At 54.0% G+C, this 10,392-nt stretch overlaps 1 protein-coding gene and 1 non-coding gene across 2 annotated transcripts; one reads left to right on the top strand and one right to left on the bottom strand.

Annotated features, from left to right (window-relative positions):
• Positions 1-357: 357 nt before the first annotated feature.
• On the bottom strand, positions 358-7,423 carry PSMB3 (proteasome 20S subunit beta 3). The gene is made up of 6 exons (XM_059670828.1): positions 7,265-7,423; positions 6,751-6,935; positions 4,311-4,418; positions 3,041-3,218; positions 1,290-1,384; positions 358-473 (listed from the first exon to the last, which is right to left on the bottom strand). Exons 1-6 carry the CDS (start codon positions 7,265-7,267, stop codon positions 425-427), a joined length of 618 nt encoding a protein of 205 aa, XP_059526811.1. The 5' UTR covers positions 7,268-7,423; the 3' UTR covers positions 358-424.
• Positions 7,424-8,158: 735 nt separating this feature from the next.
• TRNAN-GUU (transfer RNA asparagine (anticodon GUU)) lies at positions 8,159-8,232 on the top strand. The gene has a single exon. It is a non-coding gene; the product is annotated as a tRNA-Asn (tRNA).
• The last annotated feature ends 2,160 nt before the right edge of the window (positions 8,233-10,392 follow it).

Below are 10,392 nucleotides of genomic sequence, written 5' to 3'. Positions count from 1 at the left end.
GGCCAAATTTCTACCTGAAACAATGGAAGAAGATTTAAGGGGCTTCTAGTTGAGTTGAGTGAAAAGGAGCCTAGTCTTTGAAGGCAAATGGAGTGCGGGTTTTACACCTTCGCACCACCACTCGCCACACGGGCCGTGCGCAGGTTATTTACCTCCCTTAAGTCACCGTGATGATTAAGCTCCAACATGTGTAAAGCACTTCGTGCTGGGCCTACAGCCGGCACTCGAGTGATGGGTAGACATTATCCCCTCTGGTCGGTGGAGATGCTGTAAGTCAAGGCCACCTGCGGGCTGAGCGAGACCCCGAGAACCTATCTGTAACTTCCCAGCTGGGCAGAGAGATCAAGGAAACAGGAGGGAAAGAAAGACTTTTACTTAAAAAACAAAACAAAAACACACACAACAGCGGGCTCTGGAACGGGCGTTAGTCCATCCGGGCCTTCAGGGTCCTGGTGGTGATTTTGTCCTTCTCGCTGCGGGGAGAGAAGCATACGGCTGCAGAACAAGTGGCGCCCTAACTGGGTCTGACTGTTTGGCTCCCGCACGTTAGTGTAGCCCGAGCTGAGGAAGGGGAGCGTGGAGAAGTGGGGAAACTGGTGAAAGCTCCGTAGGTGGGACCATCAGGAGGTGAGGTGATTCGGGGCTGGACTGAGACGCCGTCCAAAGAAAGGAAGGCGCTCCCCCAAGGCCTAGAGAACAAGTAACTAGGAAGGACACGCGACGGGTTTCACGGACGGACATAACACTGTCTGTCCCGTCGGTTTCTCACGGTGATTAGCAGGCTTTCCCGCAACGAAAGGGTCCAGATACTTGTTCTGGTTGTACCTAAGGGAAGCAGTTGGGAGGACACCTATCCAGCTAGGTCCCTGGTGACAGCCCCAAACAATTAAGAGGGAAAAGGGGGTGGCAGGCAGAGGGCAGGAAAACAGTTCCCAGGGCGTCGCACTTCACACACTGAGTCCCACACTGGTGGGAACTGGGAGAGATGAGGGGGCCACCCAGTATTTCAGTCTGTCTGCAGCAGCTCTGCTGTGGCTCATCACCACACAGGTCCCTGAGATTTTGGGGGCACTTAAAGGGAGAAAGAAATGTCTATTGTGAACAAGGGGAGACTCGGGTCATGGAGCCTCACCTGACTGAGCCCAGGGGAACCTGGGTAGGCTCCCAGCTGCCACCCTTAGGGATTTCTGCTCTCCCGCATCTGCCAGGGCGCTGGGAAGATGGGGGTGTTTGTGTGGGAGGGGAGAGGGAAGTGTCTGCAAAGCTCTGGACTTGCAGCTCATACTCACATGACGTGGACGACGACTCCCATGCCTGACACGGCGTCACGGTCCACAGCGTTCAGCATGGCTTGTGAGATGGTTTCGAATAGGTGTTCTGGATCCTGCCAACGGAGCAGAAGCCTTTCAATCCCCAGAACCTCGGACGCCAACGTGGTCTGGCTCCTTAGCACCCTATTTTTCTAGGCTCAAGGACCCCAGCTGTGGCCCTCCTCTGCCTGAAGTGAAAGGCCCCTCAGTTCCTTCCCAGAAGGGAGCAGGTTATATAAGGGGAAGTTCAAGCCCTGCACTTCCTCCACTCATCAGCAGTGTGACCTTGGGCAAGTCAGACCTCCCTTCACTAAGCCTCAATTCCTCGCCTGTAAAGTGGGGAGAAGACTCCCCATCTGGCTCCCATGTGCTCTGTCAGCTGTCTGATGGACTCTCCGCCTGGGTGTCCCATTGGTACTCAAAACTCAGCCTGTCCAGCCATGACATCACATTTCCACCCAAACCTGTTCTTCATTCTCTATCTTTGATGTTTTAGTTAGAAAACTCAGGAGTCCTTAATATCTCCACCTCCCTCATTTGTTTTAAATGACTAAGTCCTCTAGACCAGTGGTCGGCAAACTGTGGCTCACAAGCCACATGCGGCTCTTTGGCCCCTTGAGTGTGGCTCTTCCACAAAATACCGACTTCTGCGCATGGGCCACGAAGTTTCAATCGCACTGTACATGCGCGCCCGCACATGGTATTTTGTGGGAAAGTCACACTCAAGGGGCCAAAGAGCCGCATGTGGCTCGCGAGCCGCGTTTGCCGGCCACTGCTCTAGACCATGGCTGCCTCACCTTCCCGCTGCCACGGTTTTTGCTCAGGACCTTAGAGCCTCCTGCCGGTGACCACAACAGCTTGTCCCTTCTACCTGCAGGCCTCTGGTTCCCGAAGGTTCCTTCCTGCCCTTGACACCGCACCAGAAGAAAAAGTTCAAACTCCTGGGCACGGCATTCAAGGTATTTCACAGTCTCAGCCCAACCTCACTCTCCTTCATGACCTCGCCCCACATCCCGCTCACACTCCAGCGGCCACAGCGAGCTCTGTCTCTGACCACGGGGCCCTCCCACACCTTTGCACAAGCTGTTCCTTCTGCCAACCAGGCCCTTTCTATCCCCCTCTTCCTAGCAAACGCATTTTAACAAGAATTTGGGTGTCTGCCTTGCTTCATTAGACTGCAGTGAGCCCTTTCAGACAGACTTCCTGGTTTCCCCAGAGCCTGACCAAGCCGGCACAGCAGACAACCCTCCCTGCCAGGCCCTGTTCCATCTTCTCGTGTTTCCTCGCACCTCCATGTATAAGGTAGGTTCTATTATTACCCCATTTTACAGCTGAGGAGATGGAGGCAGAGAAGTACATCGAGTTACCCAAGAGCAGAACTCATTAAGCGGTTGGTGCAGCTGCTATTCCAACCCAGAACCCATTCTGTTGAGCTGCCTCTAAAACTACACTTTACATTTTGTTAAATGTTTGTTAATTGAATGAATGTGAGAACCCTGAAAACACAGTGTGAGGAATTATTTGTTGTAGCAAATATCTAATTGGGGTCCCTGGAGCCAGCCAGCCCACACCAAGGCCCTGGCGGATGGAGTTTCTGGCTCAGCAGCTGTGGCTTTCTCCCCTACCCACACCATTTCCCCCAGTATCTGCAAGGCAAACACATGTTCCCCTGATGGTCAAGGAGAGGAGGCCACCTCCGATCCCAGCCCCACTTCACGCCACCAACTCACCATGTCGGGCTCCCAGAGGGACTCGCACATCCCATACATCTGTTCGGCACAGGTGCCGCTGACCACAAAGTCGTCAGTCACCATGGGGCAGCCAATGAGGTCTAGAGAGCAAATGAAGGGCTGGAAGGTCTTCGGGTCCAACCCAGCAATGACTGGCTCAGTGTAGTAGGGGCCAAACCTGTAGGGCCAGGAGCAGAGAGAAACCAGAACTGAAGAACAAGTACTTTCCTGTTCAGGTCTAGTCCAGACAAGGCCCTGGCCCAGACCCAGACCCAGGGAGGAAAACAGAGGGCCTGTTTGGGAAAATCGCCTTTTCCCGTGGCCAGCTTTTTAAAAATTTACTTATATTTTTATTGACTTCAGAGAGGAAGGGAGAGGGAGAGAGAGAGCAAAACATCAATGATGACAGAGTGTCACTGATCGGCTGCCTCCTGCACGCCCCACACCGGGGATCGAGTCCACAACCCAGGCCTGTGCCCTGACCGGGAATCGAACCGTGACCTCCTGGTTCATAGGTTGATGCTCAACCATTGAGCAACACTGGCTGGACCTCGATGCCTTTTTATTATTTTTAATAAACATGAGCCATTAAATATATACCTTAATGTGAGTTAAATTTTATAAAGCCCCCTCATATGAATCAGTTTAAAAAATCTTTTGTTAAGCCTTTCTCAATGTGGGATTTTGATAAATGTGGTTACCATATATACCAGACAGTTCACAGCTGAGGAAATGAACTTATGCCTAAAAACAAAATGGTAGTCCTGCCTGGCTAGCGTGGCTCAGTAGTTGAGCGTCGACCTATGAATCAGGAGTTCATGGTTCGATTTGCGTTCAGGGCATATGCCCGGGTTGTGGGCTTGATCCACAGTGTGGGGCGTGCAGTACAGGAGGCAGACAATCAATGATTCTCTCTCATCACTGATGTTTCTTTTTTTTTTCTTCTTTTTTTTTTTCCATTTTCAATAAGTTTTATGTGACCTAGTTTCTGGGTTAATGTTTTACCAAACAGCTAGGAACGCACTGTGCCAACATGGCGGAAATGAACTTGTGCTCAGGAGGCCTTGGTGAGGGACACCAGGCAGGCCTACCATATGCACCGGGGTGGTTCATCATTGATAGATCCTGTGACTTTCAGTGAAATGATATATAACAAAACCAGTTGTACCATAGATCAATTGATACAAACAAGCTCCTATGGCATCCCATCGTTATGACAAAGGGACGCTGAGCAAAATGCCACCCCAGGACCTGCTGTATTTCCACTCACCGTTTCTCGTACAAGAGGTTGGCCACCATGCTCATGAGGGTGTAAGGCTTGATCTGCCGGCCTTCCTTCAGCTCGTACAGGTTCAGCCGGAACTTAAGGCGCTGGGCACTGCGGCAGGAGCAGAATTAGTAAGCCCCTGTCCCCCGTGTCCAACCTGTGGGGGTCAGGAGGGACATGGGAAGACACCACCTGGGCCCTGCCATGACTCCTCCCCTCCCCTCCTAGGGATTTTCTCACCAGAAGTCCAACCTCATGTCCATGTTTCAGGACTTGCCCAACACAACACCTGGACACACCACTCTAATAACCTCCCCCCCGCCCAGTACTTTTTAGAGGGGAGATTTCCATATATATATATATTTTATTGATTTCAAAGAGGGAGACAGAAACATCATCAATGATGAGAATCACTGACTGGCTGCCTCCTGCACGCTCCCTACTGGAGATGGAGCCTGCAAGCCAGGCATGTGCCCTTGACTGGAATCAAACCCAATAAAATGCACAGCAGAAGGAGCAGTGGACTGAGAGAGCTGACCTGGGCTAAGCCTTCATCCTCCACCTTAATTTTTTCATCCTCAAGATGAGGAAAAAGTCAATCACCCGGTGGTGAGACAATGTACAGGCATATATATGACACGGTGCTTGGAAAACTGCAAAGTCTGATGTCTTAAGCAGCAGCCACACTAAGGGACCGGAAAGTGACTAAGAAAAAAAGGCCACAAATCCTCCAGTGCCATCTGCGAGCCCGGGAACGGGCCCTGCGGGGACGGACTAATGCCACCCCTGCCGGAAGCAAAGCAAAGAGCCACCCAGGCCCCAGGACAAGGAGCCTCGGACACGACCTTAGTTCAACCGACAGAGGAAGCAAAGGCCTAGCCAGGTGAGCCACTGCCGCCCACAAACAAGCAAAGTCGGTGAGAACACCTCCCGAGGAAAAGGAAAGGGTGTGGGGAGGACGCAGGGGCTGGAGGGGGACGGCTGGCGGGCGTCACACCCACTGGAACTCTCAGCTATCATCCCAGACTCCACGAACCGGAAAAAGGTCGTCAGGTGCAGTCAGATCTCGGGAGGCATCTCCAAGTTCTGTGTTCTTGGACTCAGGGGGCTTTCAGGGACACGGCAGAGAACGTTTTCTGCCAAGCGTCCCCCACATTGGCGAACTGGTCCCTGGGTCTTCCAGAAACAAAGTCCAGGAACCGCTGCTTCTTAGGCCGCCAGCTTCTTGCAGGACCCGGCACCTATGGCCACACCTTCCCTCTGGAACCCAATCTCGATTCTGTTCCTCTGGCTTCTCATCTGACCCCACTGCTAACATTATGCAGTTCAGATTATTTGTCCCCCTTGTCTCTCCGAAGCCTGTTCCCATAGATTTACCAGCGCACCAACACCTCTCCAGCCCCGAGATATCGTTTCATACCCCAAATGCTCACAAGATGTTTCCACTTGGCATGCCTTGTCCCCTCAAAATTAGTGTCAAAATCAAAGCCGTCACCTCCCTCTAAAACAGCGGTCCTCAACCTGTGGGTCGCGACCCCGAGAATACATCCTGCGTATCATATTTACATTACGATTCATAACAGTAGCAAAATTACAGTGATGAAGTAGCAACGAAAATAATTTTATGGTTGGGGGTCACCACAACATGAGGAACTGTATTAAAGGGTCGCGGCATTAGGAAGGTTGAGAACCACTGCAAGTCCTCCCAATTCCCAGGTGTCAGTCAACAGGCCCAACACAGAAATCATCTTGACAACATTTCTGGACGGCCTACATGCCTGGTACTAGCTTAGACGCTAGTAAGGACAAAAGGGAGGAACCACACCTCAATGAAGGACTCTTTGGCCTCACACTATCCAAGCAGCCGCCACGGCTGGCCAGCAACAACTCTCAGAAATGCTTTCCTTTCCTTTCCCATCAGGACCACAAGGAGCACACCTGGACTATCCCAACGGCTACCTAGACCCTCCCTTGTCTCAAATCACAGAACCACTGCCAACCAGAGAGCTAACCGAGCAGCCCATTGGCACCCGGGTCAGTTCTCTTTCTGTATGCCTGCCTTGCCCCCAACTAGACCTGAAGTTTTTCAAAGACGGGGCTTTCGCTTCCGAGGGGTGTGTGGGATCTTGGCTGAACTTCACAGCTTGCATCTTGGGCAAGATGCTCTCTGAGACCCTCGGCTCCCTGATCTGCAACATAGGACGGACGGCACCGCGGTGATGTCATTAAACAAACCCACGCAGGTCAGGTGCTTTCCACAGCCTGGCCCAGAGTCAATGCCGGTGTAAGGCACTGGCACGCAGCTCTGTCACGCATGGTGTCCCGCAGAGGATCGAACTCACTGGAACTTTGGGGAGACGGCTGACACCCGGGCCACTCACGACGCCAGGCCAGGCTGGTCCATGGAGAGGCCGGGATGTGGGCGGGGGTCCCCGACACTTACACGGTCTGGACGTCGGTGGCTAGCCCGGCCAGGCCGATGTACAGCCGGTCGCCCATGGGGAAGATCTTCTGGAAGTCCGTGGTCACCATCTGGGCCTGGATCCCGAAGCGCCTGTCGGCAGCGATGGCCACGCAGTCCTTCCCCTTCATGGCCATGACGGCCCCTCCATTGTAGGACATAATAGACTGGGGCAGACAGGGGGGAAGGGCTCAGCGCGCGAGGTCAAAGGCGGCCATAGACCCCGGCCCAGCCCCTGATCCGGAGGCTCCCGTCCACACCGTCCTCCACTCTGGAGGCGCCTGGAGGCCTCGAACTCCAGATCTGAGATCAGCCCTACGGGGCTGCGAGGAGCCGCATTCGCCTCACCCACCATGGTCCTCACCGCGATGCGCCCCCCTTCAAATTGGAGCCGCTTCCTTCAGTCGACCACCAGGCCCTCTTCGCCTCCCAAACCTCCCATGACCCCCGTTTCTCAATCGCTACCCCGAGTCCCTACTCCTCGCTCCCATCTCACCATGATTGCGGTGTAGTAGGACCTCCGACCGCCACAATTCCAGCAAACCGGCCGGGGACCTCACTGCGCAACCACCCTCGCTGTTCTCTCTCTATTGGCTGAAAGGCCGGTCTTTCCGGGATATTTTGGCTTTCTATTGGCTGAACGTCTCTGTCAGTCACCGGCACGGGAAGTTTGATTGAGAAGTCAAACCAGGGACCGTAAAGCGGAAAGTGAAAAGTCACCGCGAGTGCGGAAGGACCTGGCGTCGCGGTGCAGGCTGGGATCGCGGCGGACCCGGTCTCGGGACCCGACAGACTGGAGACGGGACCTACGTGCGTGCGCTTGGGCTGCTGAAGCCGTAGATACGCGGCTGCCGCCGCAGCTGAAGGGCTGCAGTGTTGCTTGTCGAGCTTATCACTCATCTGAGCTGGTTTCATTTCTTTATTCCAGAAACCCTTACATCTGTTGTGTGCCAAGCACTAGGCTCTGGATATTACCGGTGCCTGGTGTTTAAGAGGCGCCATCAAGTGCACATTTAATAATGCGAGGAGGGGAGGGCAGTAGGTGGGCGTCGCGAGTATTCAGCTGCAGGGGTTCAGCCGCAAAGGGGAGGTTTGGAGGCCGAACATTGGTCTCGGGTCGATTTCAAGTATCCCAAATCTCAGCTCACTCTAAAAAGGGACGTTCCGAGCTTTCCCTTATCTAAGATCCGGAGGCAGCCGGCGCCCACCCCTCCAGAGCCAGTGGAGGAAGGCGTGCCTGTCCTGCCAGCTTTCTTCCGCGCATCAAGACCCTTCCCTTTCTCCCGCGGGTCCGTTTTTGCACGTCTGCGAGGGTTTCTGTTCTGACTTCTGCTTCGTCGCAAGCTCACTCCTATTGACTCGACTCACCGCCATCCTACTAGCCACGACAGTCTCTGTGGCGCAATCGGTTAGCGCGTTCGGCTGTTAACCGAAAGGTTGGTGGTTCGAGCCCACCCAGGGACGCTCTGTTTTCCTCCCTCCTAAGCGTAATTATCCCAACTGCTAAAGTCCCCAAATTTGGTGTGGAAATGGCAGAGATACACTTTTTCTATAGCACCTCAGAGGGTCATTGTGATTGGAAATTTCTTGTTTACTCAGTGATGGGGTAATTTCTCCGCGCTTTTTTCTACCACTCTGCCCCAAAACTGGACGGCAGGAATAACAGACAGATTTTTCTCTTACCGGGCAATACCAATACCTTCCAGGTTGCATTTTTCGTAGGATTAAGAACGAATTTCCAGTGGAGGTGGGATAGTTTTCCATTGTCGGCCTCAGTCGCTGTTACAATCTCAAACTATTACACTTGGAAGGGGAGAAAGCGTGTGAGAGAAAGGCAGAGACAAACCGAGGGATGAAGAGAAAGGAGAGAAAGGGAGAGCATCGCTGTGATATGCGGACACAGGAAGAGGGGATATGACAGAGGAAATAGGCGAGGTCAGAGGAAGACCCAGAGGACATGGAGAGAAGGAAAAGAGCAGTTAATATGAGAAGCATTAGAAAAGGGAAAACAACAAAAGTTTTTTTCTAGAAATACACCCACATAAGTGAGGAGGATTGGGAAATAGAAGCAGAAACTGACAAAGGACACTGTTTTGGGGAGACACTGGTAAAGGAAGGAAAGGGACAGAAGGAAAGGACACCGGGAAGGCAGTCATAAAATCCTGAGAGGAGCCACTCTCTCCTACCACTGTCCTCATCTTCGAGGGGATCTGACCTGGCAATAGCTCTTGGAATGTGCCAGAAATGATCACCCGGATTTCCGGGGTCCCTGCCCACTGGAAGCGGACTCTTCTGATGAGTACTTGTCAGGTGGAGGATCACCCGCGATACTACAACCACGATTGAGATAAAGAATTGGCGCCTGACCTCTCCCAGAAGCACGTTCAAGGGCAGGGATAGGAGCCCCCACTCTTTTGGAGCCCCCATTTTTATGAAAGAGCTAAGCAAAGGACTCTCAAGCCATTCTATTCCATGTCTGGTCTCTTCTCAAGACTGGGCTCACAGGAGGCCTCTTCTGAAGGCCTTGCCAGTGCGCACCCTCCCTGCCCCGCTCTCACACCCTGGTGGGGGACACCCAAGGGTACACAGTGCCACGGGAGCTCACCAGACGGGCTGTGTGACCCTCCGGATTTGCCCCCGTGGGTCTGTGAGTGCCCTGCCCGGTAGAGCCCGGCTCATCAGCGTCTGTGCCCTGTGCCCAGCGCAGTGCTTGCATTGACACATGACAGGTGCTTCTTTGTCCGAACCCTAGACACATTCAGATGTGGGGAAGGTTGAGTCAGAAGATTCTCCTGCTAAACCAGAAAGGCCAGGGGTATGGGGACCTGCTGCCTAGGACAGAAATGATGCAAGTTTTCGTGAGTAATGGGGTCTTCAGCATGCTCCTTCTGTCTTGCGGTTTGCTCCTGGCTGGTGCTTGATAATTGAGGAATAAGTGAATGGATCCCAGGTGAGCACCGAGCCCGGTATCCCTTCTAGCCGCACCCCAGGATCAAAGAACCGCAGTAGGACTCAGAGGCAGTAGCAGATACGCCCCCCACCCCCGCCCCAGCCAATACACACGCAACCAAGGGCAGCCCCTGGGTGCTCGTGTGCACTGAGGGTGGGACTGAGAAATCGAAGCCCCTACAGGTTGCTCTTGCTCCGGATCTTCTAGCCCCAAAGGAGTGGCAGACCAAGCGTCCTTGCTGCGCTCCCCTCCCCAAAGGGCGACTCCGGGACAGAAGAGGATGCCTGGGTCTTCCCTGGCAGAGCCCCAAGGTTCAGGCGACACACTTGCCCTAGGGACAGGGGGTGCATCCGTCCCCAGAACCCCCTTTCCCAGAGGGGCGGCGAACTCCTGGTCTTTGCATGCAAACAGTGTGGAGCAGGTGACCAGGCCCGCCCCCCGCCCTCCTCTCCCCGCCCCCACTCGGCCAGGGTGGGCTGAAGGCTGAAGCTGGGGTCACTTGGCGGCCAAAGGGTGACCCTGGTCTCTGGCCAGCGAGTGAAAGCATGCAGCCCGCGGACGCCAGGTTCGGGGCGGCCTGGCCTGCGAGCGAGAAGGGGAGGAGGAGGCAGGCGCTCCAAAGAGTCGTCTCCCAATTTGCTAACTCGAGCGAGCCACCGCCAGCGCACTTAATG

Source organism: Myotis daubentonii, chromosome 16 (assembly GCF_963259705.1).
Source record: "Myotis daubentonii chromosome 16, mMyoDau2.1, whole genome shotgun sequence".
NCBI classification, from domain to species: domain Eukaryota; kingdom Metazoa; phylum Chordata; class Mammalia; order Chiroptera; family Vespertilionidae; genus Myotis; species Myotis daubentonii.
This window is presented reverse-complemented; position numbering and strand designations above follow the sequence as displayed.

Excerpts from the sequence above, each read along its gene's own strand:
- PSMB3 (XM_059670828.1), bottom strand. Across the intron at positions 3,219-4,310 it reads AACCTCTTGTACGAGAAACG|GTTTGGCCCCTACTACACTG; the intron begins GTGAGTGGAAAT and ends CTGGCCCTACAG. Across the intron at positions 474-1,289 it reads GGAGTCGTCGTCCACGTCAT|CGAGAAGGACAAAATCACCA; the intron begins GTGAGTATGAGC and ends CTCTCCCCGCAG.